The following is a 20443-nucleotide window of genomic DNA, read 5'->3' as shown; positions in this document are numbered from 1 at the left end:
TACTGTCAGATAATCCGGCTTAAATGTCCGTCCCGCCTACTATAAGCTGTAAAGGGATAATTAACTTTCGTTTCCGCTCGGCTGACAGCTATTTAGCGTGAACCCCCAGGGAGTTAGGTCGATCTAAAATAGATCGATCTAATCTCTGGAAATGGGGTCTTAGTGTTATTGGTATGATATCAATGGTATTTTGGAAATATTTTCTCAATTTGTTTTAAGTTTCAAAGCTCAAAATCATTGAAACAACGCCACAAAATAATTTAAAGTCAAATGTAAAAGTCAAAGAAATCGACATGTTCATATAAAGCACATTTATTCACAAATCTGGTGAACAGTTAAAAACTAAAACAACATGATAAGGCTTAATTCCACAATGCTCTTATTGTAAAGTCAGCTCAATGTCTTAACTGGGGAGAGAGGGAGCCTGGTTAGGCGTTTCTTTATAGCTCTTATCACAACAGGCAGCAGAGTTTCTTAATAATTCTTGCCGTAGCCGTAGCCAGCGTCGTATCTGGGGGCGTAACCAGCGTCGTATCTGGGAGCGTAACCAGCGTCGTAACCTTTGTTGTAGCCGTAGTTGACGTGGACGCGGGGAAGACCTGGACACTGGGCAGGCTTGTTGATGACCAGGTGACCAGCACAGCAGTCCTGGTAGCGTCTGTTGTAGATCACTCCGCCACAGCAGTCCTCGTTGTAGGTGCTGTAAGCGTTGCCGCCGCAGCTAGAGGAGAAAGAAGCGTTACGTTATGAATACGTATCTGACCAATCTATACTGGGTTGCAATACATGGTGATACTTACTGTCTTTTTAAAGATAGAATACTATCCCTTTTGAAGATGAGAGAGAGAGAGAGAGAGAGAAACATATAGGCAGTATCGTATAACTACATGTATAGTACGTATTTAACAAGACGTCTTGAAAACAGTTTTAACCATTTTCCGGAGCAATTTAATATATTGCACGCTCTTATTCCTCTGAACTTATCTCAGGAATTCAAAATGATAAATCAAATAATGGAGAACGTGCCCAAAAAGTAAATTTTCCACAAAGATCTTACGGGATATCCACAGGCAGCATAATTTTAACATAAAATTCAAAAATTCACAATGTTCATTACTTACCTAGAGATGTAATCCTCAGGGCGGCCTGCAATCTGGTAGCCGTAGCCTTTCTTGGCGTAGCCGCGGGTGTTGTACCCGTATCCATGGCGACCATAACTGCCGATCCTGTCCACGTAGACAGCGGTGGCTGCGGCCACGAGGAGTGTGAGGACTACCAGCTTCATCATCTTGAACGTGTGACAGCAGGACCACGGGGCGACTGGGACAGTTAGTGTTATGCCAGCAAGATGCCAGAGACGAACATTGGCGCAGTTTTTATACAAGCTGGTTGTCGTGTTTACTGTCATCACACGGGGGACCCAATCAAAGGTGATGAAAAGCCTGTTTACCTGGCACACAGTCACCGCTTCATGTGGTCCTGTTGAAGACTACACCTACCGGTGTAGTATTATTATTAATGAAACAAAAGTATTGTGGCTGTTAATGATGTTCTTTCTCGACACCGACGCTTAAGCTCCTAATGTTTTCTTCACGACACCTGGTTAACTATGTGTATATTGTGCTGCAGCGTCTCCGTCTGTCACAGTAAATGAGCTGACCGTCACCTGGGTCACCATGACACACAATTAGTCGTTTACCCGCTGTTATCGTCACCGCGATCACGAGAGGGAGGGAGGGCATTAAGATATAAATTATGCCGTAAGTGTGTGCTCACCTTTAATACTGTAAGTGTAATTCAGGGAAGATTTAGAGGGGATGTGTGTGGGGTGGGGGTAGGTGTCAACAGCCCTGTCTGAACTCTCTTTTGCAGAATACGAAGTAAGATACCGAAAAACATCAGAAAGACAAATGATCAAAGAACTGCTGTTTGTATAACAGTGTTTCTTTGCTCAGTCTTGTCTTTAATTATGTCCGATGTTCTCGTCTCTGGCTGTAAAGTATCTTTTGGGAAGTGAAAATGAACTGATATACGGCTACAGGGTAGTTTGCTGTGCATCTTCAGCTATAGAGTCCACGGCATTCACTTTGATATGCAATAATAATTCATCCCTAACGACAACTGAGTATTAGTACTAGTAACTTGGCTTAAAGAATTGTCTTCAGTGAGAAGTCTAACAATTGTAATTAGTTAATAGCATACTCATTTAAAATTACATTTATATTTTTATTTTTATCCATCCAGGTGGATGAATACGTTACAATGAAAAAACTATGAAACAATAAACTACCGGGTATGTCATGTGATAATGGCAAAAGTAATGAACAATGGAATACTTCGTACGTTGGAGCAGATGATGGTTATCATTTTAATTCTCTGACGAATAAAACATTTCACTATTCAGACGTGTTGATGTCCCTGGACACGAGCCATTGATCTCACCTGTGTGATCCAATTAAATATTTTGTGTTCGTGAAGACAGCTCACACTTATAAATCACTGAGTGTTCATACTCGTAAATCAGTTCTTTATTTTGTCGAGGGAAGGATGTTGAAATCGGGCAATTCAACACGTGTGTGTGTGTGTGTGTGTGATGTGGCTGGACCGGACCTTCGTACTCTTAATCTTTAGTGTCTATGAAACCGTATTAAGGGGATACGTTTATTTCAAAATTTAAACTTTTTTTTGCCTTAAGGATGCTTTGATGCCGATATAAACACAAAAGTAGAGGGTGAAGACAGGACAATTGACTGTGGACGACTGTGTGGTCAATCCAGTGATCGACAAGATTACCGCAGTTTTCGGCCTTACATGCTACGCAGGTGACCTGCCCATGTAGGACCTCGTACATATGTAACACTCTGTCTTGACATTCTCGGCCCGGGGTTATAGATATTCACATCCTGCAGTGTGTCCTTCGTCGCACTTTGAACCATATCAGTCGTAAAATAAGTCATTTGTCTCGTTTCAGAATAATACGTTTAACTGTTTTTATTCCATCTATGCAGTATAGTGTTAAACACTTACTAGCGCCATTTATTAGTGTCGTCACATATCGTCACGGGAGTTTTAAACACAGGGAGTTTTGAGGTCTTACCCGCGTAGCATGAAGGTCGACATTTGAGGCAATCTAGTCGGCACTTGATTGACTTTGAATCCTCTTTCATCTAGTCGAAACGGTTAAATGGGAACACCTTCCACCGGTTTAGAGAATACCTAACCCTAACCATTATAACTATATGGAGGGCGGACTTTCTGTTACACCGACCCTCCGTTTCGTTACACTCACGGTACTTAGAATATCAGAGTCGCTGCTTTTATACTGATTTTGTTACAAGCCAATATCCATTTTCCGACAATCACCATTGTGATATCGTCCTGATCCTTTCTGAAGAAGTTCTTGATCTTCTTGAAGGACATACATAATGCAGTGCGATAGAATAAGAGAACTTACAAAAAATGTCAACATATACCACTTGCATCACCAAAGTATGTTCTTTACATAATAATTGAGAAAATATCTGTTGCACCCGTTTTTTGAGATCTTTTTAAATTACATTTCTACCGTTAAGAGTAGATTTCGACAAAGTTAACGAGCCAACAGGCTATAGAAGAATTGTTACTTCAATTCAAATCAACCCATTTGTCAAGCGAGGATATATAACTTTGCTTCAGCAGACTTCTGTCGGTGATAAAGGTGTTTTATTGTTCTTCTTCCTCTTCCTTCAATCTTCATCATGTATATCATTGATATAACCATGAATATGTCGTGTAATGGAGCGCCATCTATGGTTGTTGTGTGGTAAGCGCACCCCATCTAGACACAGGGTAATTAACTTATCCTTCCAAATCTGTATAATCACAAATTTGCAGTTTGAAATTACAACATATTTTAAGACAGTTTTTACAAAATTCTCTGTCAACGTCAGCCTGTATACGATTAACATTGATCGTGATGTTTGCGAAACTTTCCACAGTTCACACTAATGTTCAACGCCATTTTTGAGAAACGAAAAACTATTACCAAACAAAAGAAATACATATAGGCCTACCAGAAGCAAATAATTGAATTGAAATGGAACCTGTTGTCGGTAACCACATGTCAATGCTAAATGTCGACATGCGTGTATTATCATCCTTCCACGTCTGTATCATTGCGGTAGCGAAGACATCAGAAATGCGTCAAGTTAATTGATGCCTGATCAATTTCCCCTTACGATCCCCCCTCAACAAATGCAGAAAACGATTTTTACAGTAGGCATAATCAGATGTAGAAAGCAGACAGTGGGCAGAGGCTTTTTTACGAAACAAAATTTTGTTCTGGATCGGCATAAAGGAAAAGGATTTTAAGGACCTTCAAATTTGAGAGAGGAAACGTGTAAAAGGTAGGGGATGCATAATGCTCGTTTTTAACAGACTCAGAGATTTTTGCGTGATGTCAGCAAAAAGCAGTTCAGGGAAATTATTTACCTCCATAATGGCGACTGGCGTTCCTTAACCTGAAATGACAAGATTATTATGAAAGATATTTTTACGATTTCATGAAATGAAAATTTAAGACCAGATTATTTTACAAAAATATTAATCAACTAGTTAAATTTCATGTCAGTGTTAAGCACAGCATTGTAAAGAGAAGAAATTACGCTTACGTTACTGCATATAAAATATTTCTGAATATTTTATGGTTGGTTTTATGACGCTGGTTTAATCAACGTCAAACAAAATATATATTTGCGCAGTAAGAATTAAGTTTGCTTAGTTATTAATTAATCATTTAGCTATCGTCTGAGCTTGAATACGACTGTTTGTTGTATTAGAAATTTTAGAGGACGCCACGCGTGCGAGGTGGTGGTGTTGGTGTATATCTCGGGCACCTGCTTGTTATTACACTCAGTAGCTTCTGAACGGCTTTTGGTTAATGACGGGATAAAAGAAATGTCTACCCGCTCTAAATACAATACTCTGTGTGTCTCAAATCTGTGGGAAGGAACACCTCTCCCAGTCTTGGAGAGAGCACACAGGGAAGGGGTGGGAGGGGTGGGGGTGGGGGGTGGGGGGGGGGGGGGTAGGAGTCAGTAGGGTAGTTATTTGTTTGAAGCTATTTTATGTGAATATTGTGAAGAACAAAGGGGTCCGTGACTCAGCAGTCATATGGACAGAATAGTTATGTCAGCTTAGATCTCTCTCTCTCTCTCTCTCTCTCTCTCTCTCTGTACGCTGAGTGATATAATCAGAAAAAAAAATAAATAAGCGTGTGCGCTATTTAAACTACACGTGTGATTGGTAGATGTTTACAGCAGTGGAAGAGACTGCTGATACTCGCTATCATGTTGCTGACGGTGGTAGGATAAGAGTATTTAAGATCCAATGGATTACTGCTGCACATTGCGATAATTTACCCGCAGCTGTGAAGTTCTCATCTTTGATACCAGAACACATACGTGTACTAATACATCTAGGCGTATCTGCTCTATAGATTTTGAGCATTACAATTGTTTAGCTTTGTAGAAGAATACATAGACACTGCATATGTCTATATCTATGTCGTATCCAGCATAACAAGATGAAGTCCCTATAATTACAGCTGTGATGCAGGGCATGTGCTTCCCCCCTCCCCCGTCGCCATCATAAGGCCATGTGACTACTGATAGTAATACTTATCACACTGAGGAGTAAAACATCAGTAAGTTACTGTAACCACAGTGATGTTAACTTCTCTTAGGCAGGGTTACAGCTATATTTTCATAGCAACTAGTTCGGTATTCAGGATTATTTGAAGGGGGGTCTGGTTTTTAGGACAGGCCGAGGATGCAAAGACGACCCTTAACCCCCCCCCCCCCCCCTTTGGCAGGTTGATCGGGTCCCGCTGATATTTTGCGGGCGAAATGTGATATTTCGTACGTTTTAAAACTGTAATTCAACTAGTCAAAATTCTAATTTCCAGAGGGGACCATTGGTGTGATTTTTTTTCAGAAATCAAAGGTGAGGGGGTACTAACTATTGTTTACACAGATTTCTTCAAACGCGTGGAGTGTCCCTAGGGCTCTATACAGAACTCTAGGGATTTTGTGGTCAATTTTTAAAATTTCGTTTCTTCGCAGAACACGTTTTTGGGGTGTGGTTTTCACTGAAATAAAACATGATTTTTTTATGTTCAAAGAGAGAAATTTGTAGTATATGTGCCCCTCTCGCCTCCGAAACGGAACTCACCAGCTCTGTGAGAATTTCCTAGAAGTACGTAAGATTTCCAGGTGTGTTTCCCCTCTTTATCTGATATCTCCCTCCATCCTTCCGTACAACTAACCCACACCAGTCGGCTTAATGTAAACAGCCTGTGATAAACTTATACTATTATGTAACTGGGAATTTCTGGCTTGTTTAACAGCATATTTATCTATGCGTTAACGAAAGTAAAATAAAATAAGGTTTTTATATACAGAACTCCACCGCGTCTCAGATGTAGTATATGTGCCCCTCTCGCCTCCGAAACGGAACTCACCAGCTCTGTGAGAGTTTCCTAGAAGTACGTAAGATTTCCAGGTGTGTTTCCTCTCTTCATCTGATATCTCCCTCCATCCTTCCGTACAACTTACCCACACCAGTCGGATTAATGTAAACAGCCTGTGATAAAATTTTACTGTTGTGTTACTGGGAATTTCTGGCTTGTTTAACCATATATTTATCTATTCGTTAACGAAAGTAAAATAAGTTTTTATATACAGAACTCCACCGCGTCTCAGATGACAATATGAGTGGCATTTTTTTGGCCCTAATACATTCTTTCTTTCTTTCTTTCTTTCTTTCTTTCTTTCTTTCTTTATTTATCATTAATTATTGGTTAAAGAGTCTTTACCTAGAGGACACGCGAAATGGCGGCTTTAAAGACGATAAGTAGTGATGTATAAGTAAACCTCGAGGACAAAGCAAATATTAATTGACTTAAACCACGTCTCTGATACAGAGGCAAGAATCGCCTGAGAGACGTACTGACGGTATTGAATAATCTGCCTTTATTTATCGTCTTTGTTTGGGACGTCTTTTAGCGCGTAGTACATAGACTGAACTGGGATAAAACAGCTGGTTCACTCCATCTAGTGGAAGGTGCTGGATAGCTTTTATGTGTATTATAAAATATTATCATATTGATAACGAATGTCTATTACTCACATCGACCGAAAGACTTGGTGCCTACTTCAAAAATCACGTGATAAATTCAGTCTATTTTTGTCCTGAGATAAACCGTGTTTCGTGGTACAACAAACTCAGAACAGAGGAGGAGGAGGAGCATAGCGGACAGCTTCACAGGATCAACTAAGTCCATAATGTGTCCTAACTTTAAAAAAAATAAAAAAGCCAAAAATGAATTTTCTTCGGTAAAAAGGAATTTTCTCCTACTATTGCATTATTGATCAACCCTCTGATGCACTTGAATTAGATGTTTTATTCCCAATTTCCATTTTTAATTTAATTTATATTTAAGTAATAAATGACCGTACAGTTATTCAATAATAATAATGTCTATCATTATTTTGATAATTATAATAATCTATTGAGAAGAAAAAAGGCTGACCAATCTTTTCACATTTTTCTACGTCTATCTATTATGTTTATAGCTTTAGCGCATCAGACAGCAAATAATCAAAATTTTTACATCAACATGTTAATTTTACTTGTTGTTGCCACGATTCCAAACTAAATTCCCAAATAGTTTTGCCGTGCGCTGCATGTACATAGATTTTTTATCTGCAATTTTTCTAGTTGATAATAGAAAAGCAATTAACAGTCTTGATTGCACCGATTTTATTGGTGCTACCGTATGCAGGTCTAACATAGCCATAGAAAGAATAAGCTGTAAGGGATTGAGTAACTGTTCCTCGGGTATTCTTACGGGAAAAAATAATATGTTTATACAGATCTACGTAAATAAAGATAGCGGTCCACGTGAAATGTGAATATCTTGGAGAGTTTTGATGACAATTTGACGTTTTACAAAAGCGTATGTTTATGTGGGCTTATATACGACAAACATATGTGTAACATTTCACAGTTCACTCTAATATTCAAAGACATTATTGAGAAACGAAAAACTATTATCAAGCTAGAGAAATACATATACCATAAGAAATTAATTGGATCGAAATGGAATCTGTTGTCAGTAGCGACATGTCAATGCTAATGTTGACATAAATGTAACTGAGGCACGTGTCCATGTTGCCGCTTTGACAACACTGTTTATTTAGTGTCTCCGTGTGACTGGGGTGAAGGCAGAATTGTAAGTACTCAATACTCCATGAAATTTGACTTTGATCATATTTTCTATACATGTTTACATGCCCCCCCCCCCCCCCCCCCCCCAGTGGGGAACTTTCACATATATTCAATACATGTTTTCCAGAGCCTTTACGTTGAGAATATGTTTTGCTGTTGATTTTTCTTCTTGATGCCCAGTGATCAGGGGAAGCATTTAATTTGTTAACACCACATTAAATATTAACCAGGCAAGGATCGACCGCCATCGCAGTGGAATATAAAGCATGAAAGCGAGTTTTGAAGGGGTCTTTGTCCTCCCCCGGGCACCGTCTCTATTGAGAACCACTCTTCCACGTCGTTCTCAGTACGTTTTCTTGATTTCCTTCGTGAGGCATACTCCTGTAAGCCGGCTATCACAATGTAGATTTTCCCACTGTCTGCGTCTTTCCCATCCTTTCCATGTGTGCTACAGTATATTCAAAACAAGTTAATGGTTGTCTTTGTATTCTATTACTTATTTATTTATTTATTTACTTGATCTGCACTTTCACATACAGTGTTTAAAAAACATATCCCACTTACATTTTGGTCTTACTGATGTTACAGCGGACATAATATCATATTAATATATTTCATGTTACTCTCTAAGAATTAAAGGTTATGTTTTGCGTTATTTTCATCACTGACAGCCAGCTCTGGACAGGGAAAATGACAAAAGAAAGTCCGTGACAGAAGGTGGTATTATGAGCACAATTGCAAACGGAACTCGATCTGCTCCAGCCTTCAAATGACTCTAAAATAAAGACGCCTCCATGAGGGAACAGACGCAGAATAGTCACAACTCATTTCTTTTCACGTCTCACGAACGACTAATTCCTCTGACATTAATAGCGAGCACCTAAAACGCTCGTTTTAGCCTGTAACAAACTACGGATAGGAGTTGCATTAAAAATGCTGAGTTTTAATTTCTCACAGGCAATGTCCGGCGGTTTGCAGGGTTATAGAATTCGACATGACTGCCCTTTTTATGACCATCCGATAAGTAGGAAATTAATGAATAAATTACTGCTAATAGGATGCCGGATGATAATTAGTTGGATGTCAGAAAATTAAGTTCTTTCAAAGGGACATCTATGCTCTAAATACCGTGATATCCGGGCGAGTTCGGAAATTACTGCAGGGATTAATGTCAGCCATATGATATCCAGGGCCTCTAAAATTGCTTTCAAAATTAAGCAATAATTTTGTGGCATACATTGATCTCTGTGGTCAGATATTAATTACTATCAACATCCAGCCGCCGTCTGCTTAATTACAAGTGAAGTACAGTTAGTTAAACAAAATTTATTTGTTTAATTTGGTTAGTTCCGATTCGATAGTTTCGGTTCGCTTAGTTAATTAAAAAATAATGAAGTCAATAAATAATTTAAAAAATACTCAAATAATAATAATAATAATAATAATAATAATAATAATAATAATATACATGCAGTGGGGGATTTACGGGGGCGCAGGGGGGTCCCCCCTTCGATTTCTGACAAAAAATCACACCAATGGTCCCCTCATGAAATTAGAAATTTGACTAGCTGAATCATGAATCATAGTTCTAAACCGTACCTTCGTCCTCTAAAATACCAAAATTTGTGTGTGTTTGTGTGTGTGTGTGTGTGTCTGTGTGTGTGGGGGGGGGGGGGGGGGGGAGGGGGGTTGTCGGCTTCGCATCCGCGAATCTCACCTTCAAATAATCCTGGATCCGCCCCTGTAAATGTACCTGTCAACATAGTAAATTGCTAGAGATTGCATTCAAGCCAATTTTTTATCTCCGATATATTGCCGTCGTGTCGATTTCATCGGGGATGGCTCAGCTGATTGCACACCTCCGGTAGAGGTGACACTTACGTCGTTAGCAGAACTTTCTATGTTACTGGGATATTTACAAATATTGTCGAGATTTCTATGTTAAGTTCCACTTATTTCACCTCATAAAAATCCATTTTTTTATTTCACATTATAAAAATCCATTTTTTTCTTTTTTCACATTATAAAAACCCAAATTTCTTGAATTAAAGAATGAAATTAATGCCCTTCAAATCGTAATGTAAACTGCTGGGTTCTTTTTTTATAACCCATTGTCTATGGTGACAGAATGTCAGTAAGCACGGAATCTATAAGCCTAGTTATCAAGTCTCCTTCAAACTCATCTTGAAACTTGCTAATACACTAAATTTTACCTTTCGACCTTTTAGAACTTCTTTCACAACTCTTGACCGGCCGAAAGCTTCCCGCTTCGCAGAGCCATTTACAGGTAAGATCCCACAATGCAACGCGAATGCTTTGTTTTGTTCACACAGCCACCAAGCAGCAGCCAGGAAGTTCGTGAGAAGGTCCATTTTCTGGGCTGGGTCGTGTGGTGTTAACTGAGAAAGTCCACTTAGACTATACTTGGTTACATATATTAAAACATTATCCAACTTTCTGGTGTATTTCAGTAGACCTTTATAGTGACTGTATTAAATTATCAATGTTACTAAGTAGATTATGTGTCTTTCCCTAAAAAAGACCGTGTTATTTACCAATGATATTACCTTTGTTTTTTTAGTTGTTCATTTCGAAATTAAATTTGTCCCTGCTATTTAGATCAGCAATTCATTACTTTAAAATTTGCACCAAACATTGTACCCTCTATATTATTATATGACGTATCAAAATCACGGTCGAAATCAATAAATACTAGAGTGTGTCAATAGGACTATATAAATGGCAGCAAAATACGGTGGTAGCTAGTATTCTTTAAACTTTATATTTTGTAAGAGAATGGGTTAAAGATCGATAAAATTTACTATACTACAAAGGTATTTTAACCAGCTTTTATTTTCAACACTAATTAGAGAGAAATCAAGACATCAAATTCCTCCTTTGTATAAGGTGGGGTAATTGTCCTCAGGCGGCCCGGGGGGGGGGGGGGGGGGGGGGGGCGGGCAAGAGTTGAAGATAACGCGTACTACAAAGTTAATGGCAATCCAGACAACATCAGACCCAGGTGCAAAACACGTTTTGATCGTAATGATAATCAACACCTAAACAATTTGTAGTCCAGATACCGTGGGTTGATAATCATCAAACGGTGATAATATTTAACACGTTTTCGCGTCTGTAACTAACACCTTTGATCACGACGCTATTGAGATGGCGATTGTGAAGAAAGATAATTGTGGCGTAAGAGTGGCTGGTGAAAAAAGTTAAAATACCTGGGTGCACATGCTACTAGTACAGTACAGAGACAGAATGACAGAGAGTCGTTAGAAAGTCAAACTAGGATCCAACATAAGATATTAGTACAGTGTACGCCGTAGGTTTGATAGAACTCTTGGGGAAGAACAGTGTAGCTTTGTCTGTACAATAAGAGTAAGTCTTCCTGTCGTATATGTACATGCACGAGAATTTCCATCCCATATTTTTTTGACATATCTTTTGTCAAACATCTAAGCGTTTTGCCTAACTTAATTTGAAGCTTGCAGTATGATACAGCATGAATCTAGGCTTCAATCAATCTTTGGCCCATCACAGCGGCAATTATGACGAATTTCCAGTTGGTATTAAAAGGATAATAATTTACCCGTAAAATGCCATTCAATGTTCAGAGAGCGTGATTGTAATTTAGCATTTCATGTTGTAGGACGTCCTTCCCCGCTTAGACAGTGCCAGTGACTGCTCCTCCTCCTCATTCAAGGCAAGCTGAAGAAAACTTTGAATATGGTAAGTAATATACTGGATATGCAGATTCAGAAGTTTATTGACAATCGCCCTACATCCGGGCATGATCAAATACAAATACAAGAAGTAATCCGCAGAGTGATTACCATATACAGTTTGATATACATTATATAATGTCTAGACTAAAGCAGGGAAAGTACAAGTACTACTCAATAAAGATCAATATAGGGATAATAAAAAAAAAAAAAAAACTGATTCAACTAGAATAGGCTACACTAAACCTTATATTAAACTAACTATTATTTAGGGGGATATGAAAACTGCATCGTCAGTTAATCTAGGTTTTATTCAGCATGCGGAATACGATAAAATATTTGGACGGCATGAATTATTGATCTTATAATTGCGGTCCTATTATTACAGGCCTTCAAATTCATGGCAGACAAAACCGCGAAATTAGAACCAATTATGAAAGTTGTGACGACAAGGAATGTTTAGCTGCAGATTGAAAAAAAAAAACGTTTTATTCGTTTAAGGTTACAGTAAATCTCGCTGATAATTTAAAGAAAGCTCATTAAAGAAAATATTCGGCAAAGAATTTAACTGCACATCATTTAAGTACAAGTAAGTCACGTAGAAGTCTTTTGGAATCGGCGATAATTTAGATAAAAAAATCACACTGGGGCATAATGTGCTTACTACTGACATGGAAACATACGCAGCACTGTAATAAAATTTGAAAACATTTATATGGAAATAGAATATCCGTAACTTAGATTGAGAATTACTAATTAAAAATAATACGTAGATCCGTGTACTGCTGCCCATTCACTCTAATGTGGCATACAGCTGACGGAGGTGGAGTTTTATTTCACACAAGAGGAAATACACTGCATGGATATATTTCATCTAGAAATCACGACAGAGGTGGAAGATCCCACATTCTCCCGATGATTTTAATATACACTCTTATTTCAAACACTATGTTGAAATTAATATTTATATATATCACAAGGCATGGTTTTTAGTTTAAAATGGTACTGGTAAAAAAAAAAAAAAAAAAAAAAAAAAAATGGCGGATGTAAGCAGAGCGTACAGCGGCGCCTGTCACATGACATAAGCCGTGTATTCATCATGTACATGTAGGTTTCAGACTCGACATATTATTGGTCAGAAAGTTCCAGAAAATTCGTCAACTTCGATTTTTTTCGATTGTAGAAACCCCAGCATACATTGTGTAGGACCCTTCTCGGCCTGTGGAGAAAATGATTAGTGAAGTTTGGTTGTCTGTTTTATGTTCAACATTAGGAGAGGCCCGGTATTTACGTCACAGTATCAAATTATACCAGCACTGTACCGCACTGGTGACGTCACTAGTACCAGCCGTAACTCCAGCCCAGCTATCTGATCAAGGGAAAACATGGCATTTTCTTGTTTTTTCTTTGTATACAAAAGATAAGCGACTACTTCTGTTTGCTTTGTTCTTTTATTTGACAAATTAAAAAAAAATTAGTCATGGGATATTGCTGCCGCCTTAATTTAATAAATGTAATTCAAGAGAAAGTACTGTCGAAAAATTCAGACGACCGCGCCCGAGTCATCTATCAGTTTCTTAAGCCGCGAGTGTTCGTCCGGTGAGCAGGTAAGTGTACTTAAAAGGAAGAAATAGCGGTGTATCACTGGTCAGTCCTGCGTTCATTTCTCCTGAGGTGTGGTCAGACAGCAACGCTGTCCAGATGTGGCGTGATAATGACCCCAAAGTGTCCAATAACCTCTGGTTTGTCTTCAGTGTCATACCATATGGACGCGACAGGACACCTTAATGCTATTGTAACACAATAACCCTGGTAACTTGAGCAACTGTGAGCTCCTCTGGGTGGCTGGAGTTACGTGGATCTGTTTTCTTTTGTCCTGTCTTTTATCTCATTAGAAGAAACCTTTTTGTCTTCTGTAATTGTATTCTTCTCCGAGACGCACCTGGGGCCGTTGTTCACAAAGGAAGGTCATTTCTGTAATTGTGATGCCTACGTGAAGTTCTTTTATTTGCCAGGGGTCCTTTATCTAAAGCTAGTAAGAGGTTTTTCAATAGCTTCTGTCCTTTTAAGCTGTTTCTCGTTTTAACACTAAACCTGAGTTTTTATTGTCTGTTTAAAACAGTTTTTTTGGATTACTGAGAGTGTGTGTGTGTGTGTGTGTGTGTGTGTGTGTGTGTGTGTGAACTTTATCAGCTGAACGAATTGTTTGCATTTTTATCAATGTGCCAAGAAATAATAGCTTATATGACATTTTTAAAGTATCTTTAAAATCAATTAAAACAATTTTCTTTTACATTTTTACACCGGATAGCGATCCACGGTACAAACGTCAGAAACAGCAAATGCGCTGGAGTACATCACGTGCCATTATTGTTTACCACATATGTAAATGAGAACATAAATATGATGTTCCGTTTAAAAAAATCCTTACTGAAGTTTTTCAAACTGACATTTTCATGATTGTAATCGCTTGAAGACGTTTCGTTTCCTGTTATCGTTGCATCCTTCATATTCAGTTTTGTAATGTTCAAGATAACTCGCAAGAAAATCTCCTGATGAAATATTTGTCAGTATATATCCCAGTGTTGTTAGAGTGTGTCTCTGCGTTGTCAGTGTGCGTGTCTCAGTGCACAAGAAAATCCCATTTTAATGAGCACAGCCAGGTCATTGAACATAATATATTGAACACAAGTACCAATCTGATCAATATATTTAAAGTAGTTTTTTTAGCCAAAATACAGAACTGCAGGGGCGGATCAGGGAGAGGACCTTTTTTTTTAAAGGCATTTGGTACGGTTTAGAACTATGATTCAGCAAATCAAATTTCCAATCTCAAAAGGGGAATACTAGTTTTTAATATTAGATAAAATTTTGGATTTTTTGCAGAAACCGAAGGGGGGTTCAAGACCCCCCTGACCCCCCCCCCCCCCCACAAAATCCGCTAATGGAACAGGGAACAGAGAAAAAGTTTTGAAGGAATGGACATAAAAGCATTAATATCATTGTGAATGTGTCTGCGTTTTAAATCCTGTATTCTACTAGGGTCAAATGTTACAATTGACTTCAATTTAATTTTTCTATTAAGCTGTTATCAGTGAAGCCAGCGCGGACCCAAGATATGGGATGCTGCTAATCCATCCGCAGCTGCCTCCAAATCGCGGTTTATCTTATGTTTGGGCATGGATGTTTAAAATTTTTTTGTGTGTGTGACGCGGATGACTGCATATGCACAACGACAGCATTTATTGGTGTATCTGTTCCGAGATAGCCTCATTGCGGACAGGGTTAAATTTGTTAGGGTTAACTTCTAAAATTTGTTAGCATCAATTTGTTAAATTATTCACGAGCATTGTGCACTGCTACTCAGGTAACGGCCTGGCCTGAGGTCGATTAGATCAATTAAATACCAGCGTTAGAGGTTTACTCTCTATTACAGGTTTTAGACCTCTTAAGGTATGTGTTGCCACCAAGTAACTCGTGTCTCAACAATCACCACGGCGTATGTTATGGCTCTATTCTGCTCCTCAGGTCAAATTCGGTCCCTTAGTTCTAAATTGTTTAGTATACATAGCATTACCTCCTAGAAGTTCAAACGAGAATATTTTAACACGTGTACAGGTTGCAGACATGTACTAGTATAATCAGAGTTATCTTGCTTTGGTAGTGGAGACAAGAGGAAAAACAATACGAAAACTAATACTAGTCACGAGGTTATGGATAATATTAACCGCTCGAGGTCTCACAACCCTGACATCGGCGTTTGATTTCCACTATAAACTCCCTTACTGCGTTAATAAGGCCGTTCACTAGCTTTAATGTTACCTTAGCGTCAGTAAACTCGTGCGTGGCGAGGTCTTACCCCGGTCAATTAAATTACACTGTGGACGGAAAGTGCTCACCGCCGAGGACAACCCGTTAATTTATATGCGCACAGTGGTTTCACTGATTTTACACGAATGTGAGCAGTTCAACACAGCAGTTCTTTTGTTTGCTATAATGTATTAATCAATCCTTGACTGGATAATCTATTAAAATCGTTCGCTGATCTACCTTGGCCGTCTGAGACGTAACACTCAGATTATTAAGCTTTGTGAAAGAAACGATAATCCCACAAAACACTTCTTTAATGCCCGGATGTCAATATTACCTTGCGTCGATCATGAATATGAACTGCTGGCGAGGAGAACCGTAAGGAAGACGGTTGTCAGCACATCGGGTAAATCTGCACTGTGCGGCACAGTCTGTACATTGTGTTAGTTGCGACTGTAGATTGCGTTTTGAAGGGCCCAACATTTGCGACAGTATATTTCATTTGCACAACGGACGGAAAACGCTGTATCTTGCAAGAACATTCATTTGTGAAATAAGGCTGTATTAACAAACTTATTCACTCTCTCTATAAAAACTACAAATCGCTCGCTAACTGAAAAATTATTAAAGACTAAATAAAAGTAAGCAAGGATTTTTAGTTAGTTTTCGTTAGTTTTTCAAAGTAGACCTACTCGTTGAATATGTTATCATCATCATCATCATCACCATTATTATTATTATTATTATTATTACCTTGTTTTTCAGTCTCAATCAAGACGAGTACAAACCTTGGCAACATACATTCCCGGCGTGCAGCCGCCTCAGATTCTGGTGCAGAAGATAGACATCAAGGGGCCCAGTTTCCAGAGGGTCGTCATGCCTCAAATATCGCACTTCAAGATGGCGGACCAGGATAAGGAAAGTCTGCGGGGCCTTCTTTTCACCACATCCACCGCGCAGTGCCCTGATGACGTCACATTCCCGACATCCCCGGATGGATGGAGTGTACAGGAGAACACGACACAGTATCTGAAGGTCAGTGAGGGTCAGTGCTTTTACCCTCCCGTCACAATCCCCATACCCAATAGAGACGATAAGGTGATTGTTTTGCTAGATAAGGGGCGAAATTGTTCAATGGCTGATGACGGAGATATTTTTGGAGGGGTTTATGACACGAAGAGTTGTCGTTTGGACAGTGTCACATTTATCGCAACCGGTGTCACGCGCAGAAGCAGCGTTGTAGCAGGGACCACTAGTGTCATTATCGCTGGTAGTGCAGAGAACAACGGGTCAACCCAGGGGTGTTTCAGGACAATTTGTATACAAACTATCCAAAGCAAAGAAAGTGGGAAGGAGTTATCAGTGTCCAAACCGACTTACTTTGATAAAATGTCTCTTGTTCAGGGACTACCATTCAACTCCACCCTGTCTCAATCCTACATTTTTCTTACTCTAGACACGGAATTCGGCAAACTGGGGTTTTCAGACCAAAGAAAAACAATGCTGGATATCAGGGAATCAGAAGTATCACTTGAAGTCCTTAAAGGCCTGGACATTCCAGACGGGGACCGGTTCCCCGTGGCGATATCTCCTGATGACAACTACGTCGCCGTCATAGGAGAAAAGCGGGAAAAGAATCAAAACGCCAGCATCGTGTTACTGATATTCAGAAGGAATGATGACGGTTTTGTTCTCTGTGGCCACAGGGTCCTCGTATCAAGGGCCTCTGCGCGCGAGTTAAAGCCAACAGACTTCTTCCCTACCCGTCACTGTGTGCTGGAGTTCAGAAAGGATTCAAAGTTGTTAGCTGTGAGCGCCGTTCGTGAGGAAGACCGCCGCCACTGCTTGAGCCTGATTGACCCACAGGGCGGCCATGATGTCCAGTGTCTGCATGGAGAGGGAGAGGCTATACTTGGAGGAGCGTGGGTTGGTGCAGACTTCTGGACTGTCCATCAAGCTGTTGAAAAAGACGGTCAAATAAAAAGTCCAACAAAACTGACAAAATGGCACTCGCCAGCAGCAGGAGACAGTGAGCACACGGCCGATACTCAAGAACTTCAGGACTGTGATAGCGGACTGAAACTGGCGGATATGTTTTCACAAATCAAAGTAGCAGACGACGGGAAGATCGCTGCCATTACGTGTACTACTGTGAAAGGAAACGGAATCCATGTTGTGTCCATTCATAGCAATGGCAAGAAGACTGAGAATGAACAATAGTTAATGGTTTCATTCTGAACGTCTTAGATATTGGTGTGTTTTTATGGTAATCATGCCTTTTTGTGATACACCTCTTTCTACTCACATGTACACTGTCGGAATTATTTGAATTAGGAAGACTGTGCCAATCTCGGTAAAATTGAACTTAAATTAATTTGTTTAAAATTAAAAACGAGAAAATGACCCAATAAAGTAGTTGTTTAATTTAAATTATTATGCATAATAATGGACGACCAAAATTTGGCTAGCTAATTTAGACGATCTTTATTTTATTGATTCATTTTAATTGTATAGTTAACCTCAGTATGTGATTTCAGGAGAAAGGAAACATAACTCACAGCAGCCATGTGTTATCAGCTCTACGGAGCTAACTTTGGTGGACTGTTTCAAATGTAATTTATTCAGCTTTAGAAATAATTATCAAATAGCAATGCCCATCTTGCATTAAAACTGCATTTAGACCCCTTAGTGATAAAGCTATGTTAACTTTATTTATTTTGATTATTCGACTTGTCATTAAGTTGACATGATCCATCTATATCAAGACATTGTGTTGACTTAGCTGATACACATAATGTACAAATTATAATACAAATTAACGTACTAAAACACCGCAGTAATGATGGAGATGTTAAATAACACGTGTTCACAGCTGATCGAGACCGTGATAAAATCTTAAATTAATGGAGCGATCATAGGATGCAGCTTATAACTGCTACAGAAAATCAAAATCAGATATGCAGCTATGCAAGTCTACTTGAAATAAAGACTAAGTTTGTACAAATATTATAATTCAGAAGTAAGTAATAGTAATAATGTTAAAATGATATTATATACCTATTTAATTGTTAAAAGACAACTTGGATTTGGAAATTCTTGTGATAGAAAATTAATTACCAAATCAAAAGACAAGACGTTTTTCATGTTTTTATAGAATAATCTGCTGTTTTCCATAGCTTGTAAATACACAATATCATACAATTTCAGAAATACAGTACAAGAAATACAACTTTCTACACGTGTCTATAGTTAACAGAATGTATTGATCTTTGCGAGCAAACTTTTGGTATAAGAAGTGTGTGTAATATCACAACATTTTAATGACTTTATGATTCAATCTTCCTTATTGTTACTTCAGTGATTTCAGACACTGATCTAGGTATCATTATTATTGAGAGTGTGTGAGATGCACGGAATTAACATAACATTTGTAAGTCTTGATAAATATTATGACTTTTTTAAAAATCACTATGCACTATGATATATTATAATGAACATTTTATTGTGTGTTAACCATGATCATTATTATTAGTTATAGATATTTGACCAAATGTTTATTGTTATATATTTATCCACTTAGTATTTAAATAATAACTCTTCGTTTTGGCCAAAAACTGAATATTCCTGGAGAAAACAACAATTTTCCCATACTTACCAATGGTTTATGAATCCATTTTTACATTCAAAGTTAGTCCCTGTTTTTTTCTAAAAAGTTTGGTTTTTTGTTAAAATCTCTTAAGAGGTTATAACAGAGTATAGCCATCAATGGAGGTCACGTGGTCTGAAGACAAGCTCAGATATAAAAATAATAACTATAACTGCTGTTTTTGTCGTAAACAGAATATATTATATTTCTATGAGTTATTCATACTGTTTTTATTGTGAAATATAGACCTCATACGAAGAGTTCTTATCCCTTTAATTTTTATTGTAATGACGAAGACATGAAACTGATGATATGCATTAGGGAAGATTCTCACATTTTGGGACTTACTTATTTATCAGTATAATTTTAGTGAATTCGTGGATTGAATTTGATATGAACAAAGCGTTTCTCTTATAGTCATCACAGAGGAGAGCTACAGTGTGGACAAATATGAAGATGAACAGGTACTTCATCATGAACGATGCGCTGGTCGCAACGTTGTAGTGATTGCTGTTCATTGGACAGGGGAGGGCCGACCCTATTGTCTCATGTAGTGCATTCCTAATATGTTTTTATTGTCAACAGAAAGAGAAAACTGTATAATACAATGTGCCAAAGCCATAATAAGAGAGTACCAGTTTAAAATATCCACAGGGAAAAATAAAAAAGTACCTGTACTCTTGTGCCACAGATTGAATTGTGTGACTGACATTACGGAATATATACCCGAACAATTGTGTGTATATATATATATATATATATATATATATATATATATATATATATATATATATATATATATATATATGCGATTTTTTTTACACAATCAAAGAAAATATAATCAAATGATTTCATCCTTATCATATATTAAATGACAGAAAGAGTTAATATGTTACATGTACCTCCACATAGTTTAACCCTGGCATTATACCGACTCTATTTTGAGGGTTAAAATATGCGGCAGACCACATGTAAGTGAACGTTTAAA

At 38.3% G+C, this 20443-nt stretch overlaps 2 protein-coding genes across 4 annotated transcripts; one reads left to right on the top strand and one right to left on the bottom strand.

Moving 5' to 3' along the window:
* Positions 1-296: 296 nt before the first annotated feature.
* On the bottom strand, positions 297-1587 carry LOC106173185 (uncharacterized). Its single transcript, XM_013554226.2, has 2 exons — positions 1122-1587; positions 297-721 (listed from the first exon to the last, which is right to left on the bottom strand). Exons 1-2 carry the CDS (start codon positions 1406-1408, stop codon positions 475-477), a joined length of 534 nt encoding a protein of 177 aa, XP_013409680.1. The 5' UTR covers positions 1409-1587; the 3' UTR covers positions 297-474.
* Positions 1588-4226: 2639 nt separating this feature from the next.
* Positions 4227-19715, top strand: LOC106173198 (uncharacterized). 3 transcript variants are annotated; one of them, XM_013554244.2, is made up of 4 exons: positions 4242-4385; positions 10497-10555; positions 11927-12006; positions 16575-19715. In XM_013554244.2, exons 3-4 carry the CDS (start codon positions 12004-12006, stop codon positions 18027-18029), a joined length of 1458 nt encoding a protein of 485 aa, XP_013409698.1. In that variant the 5' UTR covers positions 4242-4385; positions 10497-10555; positions 11927-12003; the 3' UTR covers positions 18030-19715. The 3 variants fall into 3 exon arrangements, with proteins under 3 accessions (XP_013409699.1, XP_013409698.1, XP_013409697.1); XM_013554245.2 differs by lacking the exon at positions 10497-10555 and having other exon boundaries at positions 4227-4385; XM_013554243.2 differs by lacking the exons at positions 4242-4385; positions 10497-10555 and adding an exon at positions 11465-11655.
* Positions 19716-20443: the final 728 nt, after the last annotated feature.

The sequence above is a fragment of the Lingula anatina genome, chromosome 4, assembly GCF_051362555.1.
Source record: "Lingula anatina isolate TDL-2025a chromosome 4, LinAna3.0, whole genome shotgun sequence".
NCBI lineage: Eukaryota > Metazoa > Brachiopoda > Lingulata > Lingulida > Lingulidae > Lingula > Lingula anatina.
Note: the sequence above shows the minus strand (reverse complement) of the source record. Positions and strands in the feature narration are given on the sequence as shown.

Excerpts from the sequence above, each read along its gene's own strand:
- LOC106173185 (XM_013554226.2), bottom strand. The coding sequence starts at position 1,408 with ATGACAGTAAACACGACAACCAGCTTGTATAAAAACTGCGCCAATGTT. Across the intron at positions 722-1,121 it reads CCTGAGGATTACATCTCTAG|CTGCGGCGGCAACGCTTACA; the intron begins GTAAGTAATGAA and ends TTTCTCCTCTAG.